The 14,612-nt window shown below is 37.2% G+C and overlaps 1 protein-coding gene across 1 annotated transcript in view; it reads right to left on the reverse strand.

Moving 5' to 3' along the window:
• Positions 1–14,612, reverse strand: part of LOC126473766 (uncharacterized) — a 397,370-nt gene that overhangs the window by 81,251 nt on the left and 301,507 nt on the right. The window contains exons 8-9 of the mRNA XM_050101025.1: positions 12,786–12,972; positions 7,242–7,428 (exon numbers count right to left, since the gene is read on the reverse strand). Of these exons, the coding sequence (XP_049956982.1) occupies positions 7,242–7,428; positions 12,786–12,972 (374 nt within the window). The remainder of the gene's footprint in view (positions 1–7,241; positions 7,429–12,785; positions 12,973–14,612) is intronic.

A 14,612-nucleotide genomic window follows, 5' to 3' on the forward strand; every position in this document is an offset into this window, starting at 1 on the left:
ATTAGCAAAATTGTAACATCTGTACAGAATATGAAAATTGTGAGCTGGAAATGTTCTTCCTCTTCATAGCTTTCACAGGCAAGATTGTTACATAATTCTACATGAAAATAAAATCATATTACCTACATTTAGTGATCAGAATTAAGGACAGTATTTATTCTCTCCAAAGCTTTCATTAATTCATTTAGGTACACCATGGGAAAAATTTCTTAGGGGCCCCAACATATTAAATTTCAGGTCCTAATATATTAAATTCAAATACTTTGTAACTGTATGTAATCTCTCATATAATCTTCACTTCAGCATCTCAAAAAACCTTCAGTAGTGAATTTGTACATTGTTCATCTCCCTTATCAGCTGGAACATCTTTCTTGTCACATCAGCAACACCATAAATAAGCAGAGGGAAAGGTAAAGAGAACAGAGACACGAAGCAGAAGCATTACCAGTACAGGATATGAAGAAGTAAAGATCTTCAACAGAAAAAGATTACAACTCAAGTAGATATAAAAAAGGGTGACCTGAAGTCGTGGGAAAAATGAAGTGAAACCAACTAAAAACATAGACTTTATATTAGCTGCAAAAAGTCATTAATAGCATCAGTCTCCATGTTACTGTGAAAGAATTGTCAAAGGAGAAATACTTATCAGGCCTCGTCAGTTTGTTGCAGTAATACCACTCCTGAACTCAACATGAAAATTTTACCTGTAGATAAAGAACCTTAGTTGACACAAAAATTTCTGAACTTATAGCATGAAGATCAAAGATCAACAAGAAAGAAGGTACTTTATTGTAACTGGCTTCCAAAAATAACAGAGATATCATTGTCCAGAACATGTATTGTGGCTCCTCAACAGCCCCCTGTGAATGCTGCACTTCTCAAACATGGGATGAGTTGATTGGCATTCATAAACAGCTGGAAATTGCCCTGACTATTGTCAGATGATTGGCAGCTGCTAGGTGTCAGTGTGTTGGAAGAGCTTCCAAGAGTCAGGTGCCTGTAGCACATCAAGTATTATCCTCTCCTGTGGATCATGTCTCCTCTGGAGTACGGGATCTGTCATTACTTGTCCACTTGACTGTGAGTGGCATTTCAATTGTAGATCTAGGCATCCTGTACAGGGTGTATGGGGTCAAGGGAGGAATCTGGGTGTTCTACCAATCCCCCTAAAAACAAGTACAAGGGGTTGTCCTTGACTGCAACTGAAACTGAGCCTGTTAGACTCACTTCACCTGTTTTGGGGAAACCTGTTTTGTCCGGTATCAAGAAGAGGCAAATGCGAAAGGGAAGGGGTCCATTAAGTGTATGCAGTTGAAATTTATGGAAAATGATGGTATCCATTAGGGAAATGGCAGCAAGGGCCAGAAAAGCCACCAGGTGCACTCAGTGTGTATGACCGGGGACCTCATTCGACATACTGAAGAGGCTATTCTAGCAGTTATTGAGGGAACAGGGTGTAACCAACTGAAGATTGTGGTGCACATTGGAACAAATAATGGCTGTCATCTGGGCTCGTTCAAGTGACTGACAGAGAAGGTTGAGAAGACCAGCTTTCTGCATGGAATTTCAATGAAGCTCACAATTTGCAGCATTGTACCCAGAATTGAACGTGGCTTCTTGCTTCTGAGTCAAGTTGCACAACTGAACCAGACATTTTGAAGGTTCTGTGAAAGGCTAGGCTGCAACTTCCTGGACTTGCACCACAGGCTTGAGAAATGTAGGGTGCCCTTAATTGGTCAGGTGTGCACTACACATCAGAGGCTGCTACCCATGTAGCTGACTGTTTGTGAGGTGCACACAAGAGTTTTTTAGATTAGACAACTTTCCATCCAGTCATCCAGTCCAAATAAAGATAGCTGTAGGAAACCCAGAAGTATTAGTGTAAGATCAAAAGAAATGCCACCCACAGATGAGAGTATTAAAATCCTGGTGGTTTACTACTGGAGCATTCACAACAGTCTGACAGAGTTCAAAGTACTTTCTGAAAAGCAGTGAAGCTCACATAATACTAGGCATAGAAAGCTGGTTGAAACCTGAAATTAATAGCAGTGAGATTTTTGGGGAAAATGAAAGGATAAGCAAATGGGAATGGAGGTGATGTATTTGTTGCAGTAGACAAGAAACTCAAATCCACTGAAATAGAAACTGAAGCTGCATGTGAGATTATTTGGGCAAGATTCAGTGTAAGGGGTGGGCATAAAATGATAATTGGGTTCTTCTTTCACCCCCCAGATTCATTTCCTGACGTAACTGGTAGTATAGAAAAAAAAACCAGTTCAGTTGTATCAATTGGGAAAAATTACAGTTTTGTTAGTGTTGGGCATGATAAGACATCCTGTGAAATTTTATTAAATGCCTTTTCTGAAAACTACCTTGAACCGATAGTTAGGAATCCTACTCATGATAGAAATATAATGAATGTAATGATAACAAACAGACCTCTGAGGTTGTCCACACTGAAAGTGATGTCAGTGACCATGAAGCAGTTGTGGCAACAATGATTACCACCATACAAAGAACAATTAAAACAAGCAGAAATATATATCTGTTCAATAAAATAGATAAAAAAATCAGTAGTGTCATATCTCAATGAGGAATTTGAAACTTTCAGCACAGGGCAGAAACATGTAGAGGAACTATGTCTCAAATTTAAAAGAATAGTTGACCATGCACTGGATAGATATTTACACAGTAGAACAGTTCATAATGGGAGGGACCATCCATGGTATACAGTCACTGTAAAGAAACAGAGTTTACTTCATAATAGGTGTGAAACAAAGCGTATGACTATAGATAGATACTGAAAGAAACATGTTTGGCTGTCAAGAGAGCAATATGTGAAGCCTTAAGTAACTACCATAGCAGAATACTGTCAAATGATCTTTCACAAAACCCAAGGCTTTTAGTGGCACCAAAGTTAGTGTCCAGTCCCTAGTGAATGAGACAGGAGCTGAAGTAGATGGCAGCAAAGAAAAAACTGAAATGCTTAACTCTGTTTTCAGAATTTCCTTTACAATAGCAAACCTTGGAGAACTGCCCCAGTTCAGTCCTCATATCAGAGAAAATATGAGTGAAATAAGTATTCATATCAGTGGTGTTGAAAAATAGCTGAGATCATTAAAACTGAACAAAGCACCATGGCCCAACAGAATCTCTATCAAGAATTTGTGGCTGAGTTAGCCCCTCTTATAACTACAATTTTCTGTGTATTGCTCGAACAAAAAACGTTGCCCAGTAGTAGGAATTAAGCATGGGTCACATTCATTTACAAGAAGGATAGTAGAAGTGACCAAAACTATCATCCAATATCCTCAACATCAATTTGTTGTAGAATCTTAGAACATATTTTGAGCTAAAATATATTTGGGTATCTTGAACAGACTAACATCCTCCATGCCAATCAGCATCAACAATCATCCAAAACACAACTCACACTTTTGTCAAATGACAACTGGAAACTGTGGATCAAGGCTATCAGGTACATGCAGTATTTCTTGATTCCCAAAAAGCATTTGACTCACTGCCACAACTACACTTATTGTCAAAAGTATGTGTGACTGATTGGACTGAAGACATTTTTGATATGGAGGACACAATATGTAATCTTGGATGGCGATTCATCATCAGATGTGCTTGTATCTTTGGGTGTGCTCCAGGGAAGCTTGTAGGGTGCTTTGCTGTTCATGATGTGTCGTAATGACCTTGCAGCTGGCCACTGTGGCCGAGCACTTCTAGGCACTTCAGTTCGGAACCGCACTGCTGCTGCAGTTGCAGGTTTGAATCCTGCCTTGGGAATGGATGTGTGTGATGGCCTTAGGTTAGTTAGGTTTAAGTAGTTCTAATTCTATGGGACTGATGACCTCAGATGTTAAGCCCCATAGTGCTTAGAGCCATTTTGAACCATTTTTGAATGACCTTGCAGGCAATATTAATAATAGCCTCAGACTTTTCGCAGATGATGTAGTTGTCTATAATAAAGTACTGTCTGAAAGAAGCTGCAAAATTATTCAGTCAGATCTTGATGACATTTCAAATTGGTGCAAAGATTGGCTACTTGTTTTAAATGACCAGAAATGTAAATATGAAATGGAATGATCACATAACCTCAGTTGTGGGTAAAGTGGGTGGTAGACCTCGGTTTATTGATTCAATACTAGGGAAGCGCTATCAGTCTACAAACAAAATTGCTTACAAATTACTAATATGACCTATTCTAGAATATTGTTCAAATGTGAGGGATCCATATCAAATAGGAGTAACAGGGGGTATTGAACATATTCTGAGAAGGGATCCACAAGTAGTTATAGGTTTGTTTGACCCATGGTAGAGGGACACAGAGATGTTGAAGAAACTGACCTGGCAGACTCTTGAAGATAGATGTAATGATAAAGTCTGTTAATAAAGTTTCAAGATCCAGCTTTAAATGATGATTCTAGGAATATACTATATCATCCTATGTATTGCTTGCATAGGGTTCATAAGGACAAGATTAGAATAATTACAACATGTACAGAGACATTCAAACAATCATTCTCCCTGCACTCCATACATGAATGCAATGGAAAGAAAGCCCAATAACTGGTACAATGGGATGTACCTTCTGCTAACTTCATGATGGTTTGTGGAGTATAGATGTAGATGTAGATGCTGAGAAATAATTAAGAAAAAATTTACGGAATTCTTGTGATCTAGACAAATACCTGTCAGAACATGTGCAGAGTGGTTGATACAGGATGAGGCAGTGATGCATTATGTTGCTTTGAATAAAATAATCTATGTAGTTAGTATAGCACAGCTATATCTCTCATTGTTTCCCTTGCTTTACGATGACACACTGAAATGTTGCAACATGTCAATCGGCCTATTCAATTGTGGCTAAAAATCCCTTGGAAAGGTTATAAAGACATACAATATTTCAGGATTATAACACTTGGATTGAAGATGCTAAAAGATAAACTAGTGAAAAAGATTGTTACAAATGACTTTACATTGCTGTTGTATCAGAAGGAATGCGTGTTGTCTACTCTCCAAGGACACTGGTGATACTAATCAAAAGTCTTTTATACCTGACTCACAGTGCCTCTTATCCTTAAATAGCATTACCCCAGGTGTTTTGGACAGCCAGTTTGCTCACATTTTTCATTAATTATATTTTAATCAATGTCTTGTATTCATTCAAATACTGCATTGACAATTTTGTGTTTAAAGTTTTAAAATGACTTTTGTCTCACTCAAATATGCTGTCAATACTTCTTTGAGCAACTATTTTTAAATGTCATCATACTAGACATACGTTATTTTCATGCAAGTAGCAAAAATGATGTCTCAGCCCTCATTCTCATGGCATTACTAGTGGGTAGACTCTTGTTCAAAGATTTTTAAATGTGTTTAAAGAGTGCTAGTAGCCATTTCATTTGTCTTTTCCCCTCCTATATTCGACAGTTGATAATTTAATAAAGGGCATATTGTTTGTGATTGTTGATATCACCCTAATGCTGACTATCATACAATGGAAAATCCAGGATGGAATAGTGACAATGTTCTACTCACCATGTAGCAGAGATGTTGAGTCCCAGACAGGCACTTCTGAAATAGGCAACACACACACTCACCCCCCCCCCCCCCCCCCACACACACACACATATGCAAATGCAACTCACACATGCAAGACCACTGTCTCTGGCTGCAAGAGACACGGGTCACGTGTGTGTGAGCTGTGTTTGCATAACTGTGTGTGTGGGCACATGTGAGCACATGTGTGTGTGTGTGTCTGTGTGTGTGTGTGTGTGTGTGTGTGTGTGTGTGTGTGTGTGTGTGTCCCCGAAACCTTATGTGTTTAATAGCCTTTTTGTTGTGCCTATCTGCAACACAATATCTCTGCTATATGGTTAGTACCAATCTATCCTTTTCATAATATTGTTATAATGCTGAGTGTGATTTATAATTGCCAATAGTTAGTGCAGAATATAGAAGTGTTTTGTAATATCTGCTTCTTTCAGCTGTGGTTTTGTTCTATTTGTTTCATCTCTCTAAAGGTTCTTGTTCAGTTCAGATTCGAGCAGTGTGACATGTGAATCACTTCTTCCAACCAAAATTATTTCATTTTTCTGGATGTCTGAGTACAGCTTTTAGCAACACATTTATTGATTATTCTTCTGTGCAATTCTCCAATTTTTATTCTATTAATCTGTGTTAAATTTGAACTTCCACAATGGTTATAGGAGGATTTTTTTACATTAATGATGTTATTTTTTCGATTTAGAAATTCAGTAGTTCTGTGAAAATTTTTCTGGCTTAGAATTAATTTGAATGACAGTCTAAACCATCTTGAATACCTACAAGTTTCTTTTGAATCAGAAGCTGTCGTGGTATCTATTAAAATTGTTATCTATTAAAATTCAGCTATTCCATTTTTTACTTCTTGACTATGAAGTAAACTGAAAAAAAAATACTATAAAATACATATTTATTATTTGTTGGAAAGGAAAGAGATAGCACAAGACAGAGACCACATTATAGAAAAGCTGTGAGTAATATTTACTTAGTAACAATAAGTTGCTGGAAAATAGTTCCTTTATTTACAGACATAAGATTAAAATAATTTGAATAAACAAGTGCTGATAAAGTTTATTCTGAAATTTTGACTAGTCAACCCCTCCCTTCAAAAAAGAGACAACTGATGACGTTAATCACAAGTAAGTACTATTGCAGTTTCAAATCATGGAGATTATATTTAACATTTCCTATTTATCACTTCCTATTTCCCACAATGTATTAGTTATGCCAGCATTCTCATTTTTAAACTGTATTATTCTACATGAATCGTAATATTCAGCAAAAATTGAGCTCTGTTAGATCTACATCACCAGCCCATACTGTCAGTGGGTCAATGATTTGTCTGTATCACTTTACATATTCTACATCTATAAATGTTTTTTTAATATATACAAAAATGACACAAAAAGAATTTATAAGGAAATGAACATGCAAGTCTAAAATTATTATGTACACTACAGTTATGGAAAATTGTACTTTTTCACAGCAACCAAGTTCTTAATTTCCCCATTGCTTAAAAGGCAACATAGGAGTTAAATTGGACAGTACATCTCAAGATACTGAAAAGAATACAGTTACACGAAGAAAGTTTGAGTCCCTTAGCTAGACAGAATGCAAGAAGTTTGTTGAAAATGGAAAGGAAAATAGAAAAGTTCCAGAAGAATCGGTCTTTCACAAGCACTCACCACAATCACTGAAAACAATATTTTAGATTTAAGTTCATCAGCATCCTTGAGCAGAGGCAGGCTGTCAAGAGCATCAAGAGTATCCACCCTTGCAGACTGGTAGAGGTCACGGTAGCAGTGCACAAGCTGCTCTCCTACACTTGACACACTCAGGCTGCCGTTGTCTGAGTGTGTGGCCATGGCTAGTCTGTAGAAAAGATCTTATCTTCCCATCACTGATATTATAAAAATGTTGTATGCTAATGGCTATGCACGAATGGATAAACACAGTTTAAATTGAAAACAGTGTGAACTCTGATTTATACTCTAGAAACTTAGTTTGCTAGTAACATAAAAATATAAACTCTGAGTAAATTTAAAAAGAGCACTTCCCTAGAAAAAATGTATGTAATTAATGTTTTCTAATTAAGGACAAATGGAGCGAGCAAAGAATGTTGATGAGAACTGCCCTCTGTTGCTGCATGTGACATGTACCTAAGATCAAGTTAACAACATTATTCAAAGGATAGATTGCTACTCACTGTAAGGATGACATGTTGAGTTGCAGGTAGGCATGATGAAAAGATTGGTACATACATGATTTTGGCCAGAGCCTTCTCCAGGAAAAAGAAATGGTACAACATTCACACAAGCAAGGACCGCTCACATGTGTATGACAACTACCTCCAGTTACTTTGGCCAGACTGTCGGAATATGCTTGTCTGGCAGAGATGCTAGAGGCAGTGGTCGTGTGTCCCTGAAGTGTGTTACTTGTGTGAATGTGTGTACATTTCTTTTTTCTGGAGAAGGTTTTGGCTGAAATCTTATATGTAACTCTCATCATGCCTGTCTGCAACTCAATGTGTCATCTTTACAATGAGTAGCAATCTATTCTTTTCATAATATTGTTGATATTCCAATATAGAGTTTCCATTTTAAGATCAGATTCAACCAACTTGAATCTGTGCTACAGTATCCATTTTGTAATTACTCATTTTTAAAGATTCCATGCCATTTAAAAGCAATTACAGTGGATGGTATCACTTTGGACTTTGCCTAAACTCTGTCTCAGGAATGGCATCATGGAATCACCATAGCTACTGTAATGTGTGTTTATTCACAGACAGCCAATTTTGGTTGAGCAGGCATCTTCAGGCCTTGGATAAACATTACATCACGTTACAGGAATGTTCCTTGACAGAAAATTCATAACTGTTTTTTGTTGCATTTCATCTGGCCAAAGTTGTGTCATAAACTGACAACTGAATCAAATGACATTTGTTTTCATTGACACATAATGGGAGGGGGATGAATCAACAGCTCAGTCATCAGTTTGTGATATGATTTTGGGCAGCTGTATGCTGAACACTGCAGCAGGCTAACAGTTTTTGCAATTGGTGACTGAAGAAAATGTATAAGATGACAATGCCTTTATTATATGTGACAGATGCTACAGTGGAAAACAATTATGCATTTTACCTCCCAAGGAACCTACCTTTAATCTGATGCAGTGTTAATGCTTGAGTTGATGATCATTGCTGAACCAAAACTGACTCCCCAAGAGGAAATACTCATTATGGCAGCTTTCTATGGTTCCGTGATACTGTTGTTTAAACACACTGAACTGGGCAGCACTTTTTGCAGAAAATATTTTAAAATGCACCTTAACCTCATGGCAACTTTGTCCATCTACTCTGTGCTCTTCGAAGTATCTGTCAAAATTTCTCAGTAGTATTTCACTATCTCTGTCATTCACTGTCATTGCCATTGCCATTTACAGGAGACAGCAACTGATAATTCATATTTTGAAACTAATAAAACGTTGATATTTCTAGAATTTTTGAATCAGTATTAATGTACAGACAAACCACCAATGTTGCATATTATTTGCTGTATTACTAGTTTTGCCCTGCAGTCAAGAACATCTTCAAACATTCATTGCCCTGATGGCAGTACATTAGAGGTTCAAAGCTTTACTTACCACCATCATGAACACAAAGTGACACAATTCATGGCATTTTGCCATTTTTCTATACGTTAATTTATAGTGGTTACTGCACTCCTGCATTTGCTACTATGTTTAACAGGTGACTAAAGATTCTAGAAATGGTGTACCAGACAACATGAGTGCAACAAGTGTCATAATTTATTAAGGGAAGTTAAGACCAAGCTCTAGATAACTAATTGATATGATCAAAGAAGGCAGGAACTTAATGTTCTACAGAGGAATTGCAAAGATTCAAAAATTTACTGAAATACTAAGATAGATTACTTACAAAAGGCTTGTTTGTCCATTGACAACTATCACCCTCATGTAACATGAAAGGAGGCAAAGTAAGTGAAGAAATTTCAGTGGAAAGTATAGGATCAGCAACTGACATTTTAAGGGGGGAAACATTTGCTGATATATGATGGCTATCATGAGTGAGTCACTAATTCGTGAAATTGATAAATATCAAATGTCTGTAATTTGAATAGAAAATCAGTGCAAGTTGCACTTTTATTTTAGAAACAAATGTTTTTGGCCCCCAAGGCCATTATTAAGAGTGGCTTTCTCAAACATCATGAGTCTATTCAGGCACAATGTGAACAGACGAAGTGTCTTCGACCACAGGTGAGCATTAAGTTAGAAAATGAATGAAATTAAACCCTTCAGAGGTGTATTGTATTTAAAATAAAACATCATATTATTAGACTGACAGTTATTAGTATTGTTAGATGTGGTTTTAAGAGCAGATGATACAAGTCAAGAATGCTTCTACATTTACCACTTCTGACAAGGAGGAGACTTCCAACATAAATTATCAGTATTTGTTAGTCAACTCCAAAATGAAACTGAAGCACATTATATCTGAAAGGTTGTACTTTTATGCAACACACCATTTGAAACAATTGTGGGAAGCACAATGTGGTCTTGCTTACTTGTCCAGCAAGTCTGAAAGTGTTCTTCAGGTGACACACCAGCTAATCCTGAAAATGAAGGCATTACGTGTCCATGTTTGCCAGAAACTAGCGCAGCACCATGAAATGCTAGGAGTTTTTTTTTAATGAGAATTATCACTGTGAAATAGTTTGGTACCAATTATAGTGCTAACAACAACAAAAATGGGAGAAATTTTGTGCACCTCCATCATTGTAGCATCTTTTTGGGTTGTGTGAGCCCTTTTATCACTACATTTCTGTGACTCATAAGCATTCATACCAAAGGAAATCTGGTTGAAATGTGCCAATGCTAGGCATATGTGTGCTACAGTTACATACACACATACTATGGTTATCCTGCACCTTTATTCACCAGTCCTTGCCATATAATGATTTTCACATCACTATATTTCTTACAGTTTTTTACAAACAAATATTGTAAGGTGTGACTATGAGGTGCACCATGTGGTACTCAAGATACCACACCTTACACATTCTGTCAGAAGTAGTCCTTTTCGAATACAAGCACATTTCTGAAACCCCTATGAGTTCATGTAAACGCCATAGCTGACAATTTTGTTTAATAAAAAAGTGATATATAGTTGATGGTTTCTATCTGATTCACTTTTGCATATCACTGAACCTAAGTTATTATGAACTGGCAGATTATAGTTACATCAATTCTAGTATAGTGTTCCTAGCTGCATTACAGCTGATAATCTGTTGGCTGAAATTTGCACTATGGCAAGAGCAATCAGTACAGTTTCAATCACTTTATCCAGTTGTGATTAACAAAACTGTTTATTTCTAAACAAGTTCTGAACAGCTTCCAGTACTGCCACTTCAGAACTGAACAACATTTATGAAACCCATTTGTGACACATGTAGTAGTTATACAATGTTGTAAGTATTTTAAAAGTGCAATCATTTGGGCAGTCTTTTTTAATAACTAGTGCTTCTTCTTTGAGTCTTGGAAAGTATGTTCCACAGTGGAACTGATATTTACATCTGCACTTCATCTGACTGTTTGTGCTAGTGATACTTCACACAATGGCTGCTATCAGGATAATGGGAGTTTTCATTTCAGTTGTTTCATGTAAGACCATGGCTTTAGTATACACAGCTGATCATCAACTGTGACAGGCTGTGAGATGCTGTTAATGGCTTTTTCATAATTCTCACACTTCCACACACACAACAGCAACAGACAGCAATATTTAAGAGGTCCCTGATAAAACTTGTAGAATATAGGATCAGATGGCATCATCACATGGCATCACATAACTGAGATAAATTTCAGCTAGTGTCCTACTCCTAACTCACTGTATCATGTTATTGATTTTCGTGCATTTATTTAATTTTGACATGAAAGTTTTCTGAGTATCATACTGCATCATACTGTAAAAAATCTAAAATGGAGAAACAAAAGTTTCAAGTATGGTTACAGAGGCCTTCTAGGTCTATTGGTCAGTACACGCAGAAGAAGGCCACCACAACTACGGCCAAAACATTGGTTTTTCCAGCACACATTTTTACATTATGACATGGTATGATGCTCAGAAGACTTTTATGCCAACTGACTCTGTTCACAGAAGTCTACACAGTTTATATAATTTAATTTTGTCTCTGACATTCCACATACTTATTGCAGAACCTCAGAACCTATAGTATCAATGATAGTAAGCATCCTGTTTTAATCTTGTCTTGTGTATTCTTGTCTTAATGCTGTGTTCATTTGGATGTGTGATATACATTAGATTATCTTGCTGTATTTACTTTCACAGCTTGAAAAGAGACCAAAGAACTGCAGCCCATCACAGTGTAATGGTATGGTATGATACACAGTATACTGAGTGATGTGGCATATGGAATCCTAAAGTCATTCAAATCTATAATCACTTCCATTTATTTCTGTCAGCAGATATGATGATGGCCTTTAGAAAATAAAAATTCAGAGAAAATTGATTATATTACATAAAAACTTACTGTTACAATTCTAGGGATTTCATTTTGTGGGGATTTCATTTTGACTTCCAGCTGCAGCCTGTAGATTATTTGTTGTATAGTGGAATAAATAACTCCTTTTCACAATGAACACAGAAACTTTAACTGAGCAAGGTGGCGCAGTGGTTAGACACTGGACTCGCATTCGGGAGGACGACGGTTCAATCCCGCGTCCGGCCATCCTGATTTAGGTTTTCCGTGATTTCCCTAAATCGCTCCAGGCAAATGCCAGGATGGTTCCTTTCAAAGGGCATGGCCAACTTCCTTCCCTGTCCTTCCCTAACCCGATGAGACCGATGACCTCGCTGTCTGGCCTCCTTCCCCAGAACCAACCAACCAACAGAAACTTTAGTAGTAATGCGTTGGTTACTGACTGCATACTGAAACTAGGACAAAATATTTGACATTATTTTTAAAGCTGACTCAGCACTGAAATATATTTTGCTGCTCAAGAACGATTGTATATACTGTTCTTAGGCCATTGAAAATTCTGAAGAACCTTGTAACTTCTCTGTGCCATTGTTAAATGGACTACTGTTTGTATTATAAAAGAAACTGATGAGGACAATAAATTGATTATCAGAACACATTTTTATGGAGTAGAAATATTGATCAGAAATTTTCATCTAAAGTTCCCACCTCTCTCTGAGACGTTGCTCCATCTCTAGTGCTATTCGAAGACGTGCATCAGACTGGGAAAGTTCTTCTTGCAAGTTCTGCACTTCTGCTTTCAATAACAGTATTTCCCTTCCCCTTTGTCTTGCCTCCAGATCCACAGCAGACACTGAGTCAGTGCATGCCACAGTTCCACCAGAAGATGAAGAGGCTGAACAGGGAGAAGTAACAGTAGGTAAAATGGTGAAAACTGTGAATTAAATTCAAATGGTAGTAGTGTTTTATGTTTATGTTAGGTATGACAAATAGTACAGGAGTTACACTGTATTAAGTAAACTATGAATATTACTGATGCACTAGTTTATAATATACAATACTGGACATGTAAATAAAATAGAGGTTTTCACAGATTTTAGTTGCAAATTGTTCATTTACACTGATTGTTCATCTTGTGGCATCTGCAGAAAAATTAATGACAGTTGGAGTTGTACACTATAAACAACAAATCTTTACAGCTGCTGACTTTTCAGCTGTTTGCAATGCATATTGGAATATTACAAGCAACAAGATGTTACATTGATCTACTTTCTTCGGTGTATTTCTATACAATGAAATTGAAAAGAGCCTGAAACTTTAGTCTTTTCAGCTTCTTTTATTGAATAGTGGCTAATTCTATTTTCAGTTGTAAAACAAGGAAGTAAAAAACTATTTTGTTAATAAACTACAACAGGAGTCTAAATACAAAACACCTGTTGCACCATTCAAAGTGACATCTGTAACCTGAAGTCAAGCAAACAGAAAGCTGTCAGTGCATTCTGGCGCAAAGGGCCATGCTGACATGATGAAAAGCTCCACCCTGGTATTAAAGCGAGACTTGTTACTATAGGTCCAGCCCCCATTGTTGGTGACAGGGCTGGAATACTGTTGAAACAGCACCCAGGATATGTAAGCAATATTCCAGTTCCATGTCCAGCCTAGCACGTCCTCATTAACATTGACTATTGCTGATATGATGCGAGCTCACAGTTCCTGCAGGTCCTGCTTAAAGAAAATAACTTAATGGGGTTCCACAGGACATGAGTGTCTGATCTGGTCTGTACCAACTATTCCATACACTGTGCCAACTACTGGGAGGGGCAGATAATAATTAACATGAGAAAATAAGAATAAAAATAGCTTAAGGTGTGAGTGAACATAATGCCACTAACTGTGCCTCTCTACCTGTTTGCATTTCTGAAATGTATGTGACTAAAGCTGTAAAAATCTTTTTGAACCATCCTGTACCTGTATAGGAGAGCATCTAAGCCTGCTAGCCAGACTAAAATGAAGGAACTGCCTACAGGCTGATCCCCATTTAATTATTGTAATTAAGGTTTGTTACAGTCAATTCATTTCCAATCAATCAAATTTTCCCTGACATGAAAAAAGATCCAGGTTCACCCCTCACAGTTGCATAAAACTCCCTCAAGTACACCTCTGGATTTGCTCAAAACTAGGACCAATCTGGTTATGCCAGGATGTATCGCAGCCCTAAGTGGCAGTGCAAAGGGGAGAGCAGTGGTTCCCTTAAGGAACACGAAGAAGAAAGGAACCCTAACTTGTTTAAGCAACAGTTTGCACTTTGTTTTATAAAAAATGTGTGACAGTGGCCACAAATTAAAATACCAGATGAATGTAGCCTGTGAACACTCATTCAATCATTTATTTGTGTAGGAGGTGAATATTTTGTACAGACATTTTGTCACCGACTACATAGGTACAAATTATACCCATGTACACACTGCTATTTCATTTCACAGTCTGTGAAAAGTAGCATTTGTTATATTTCACTGGTATGAAGAAGTAATACTC

Source organism: Schistocerca serialis, chromosome 4, assembly GCF_023864345.2.
Source record: "Schistocerca serialis cubense isolate TAMUIC-IGC-003099 chromosome 4, iqSchSeri2.2, whole genome shotgun sequence".
Lineage (NCBI taxonomy): Eukaryota > Metazoa > Arthropoda > Insecta > Orthoptera > Acrididae > Schistocerca > Schistocerca serialis.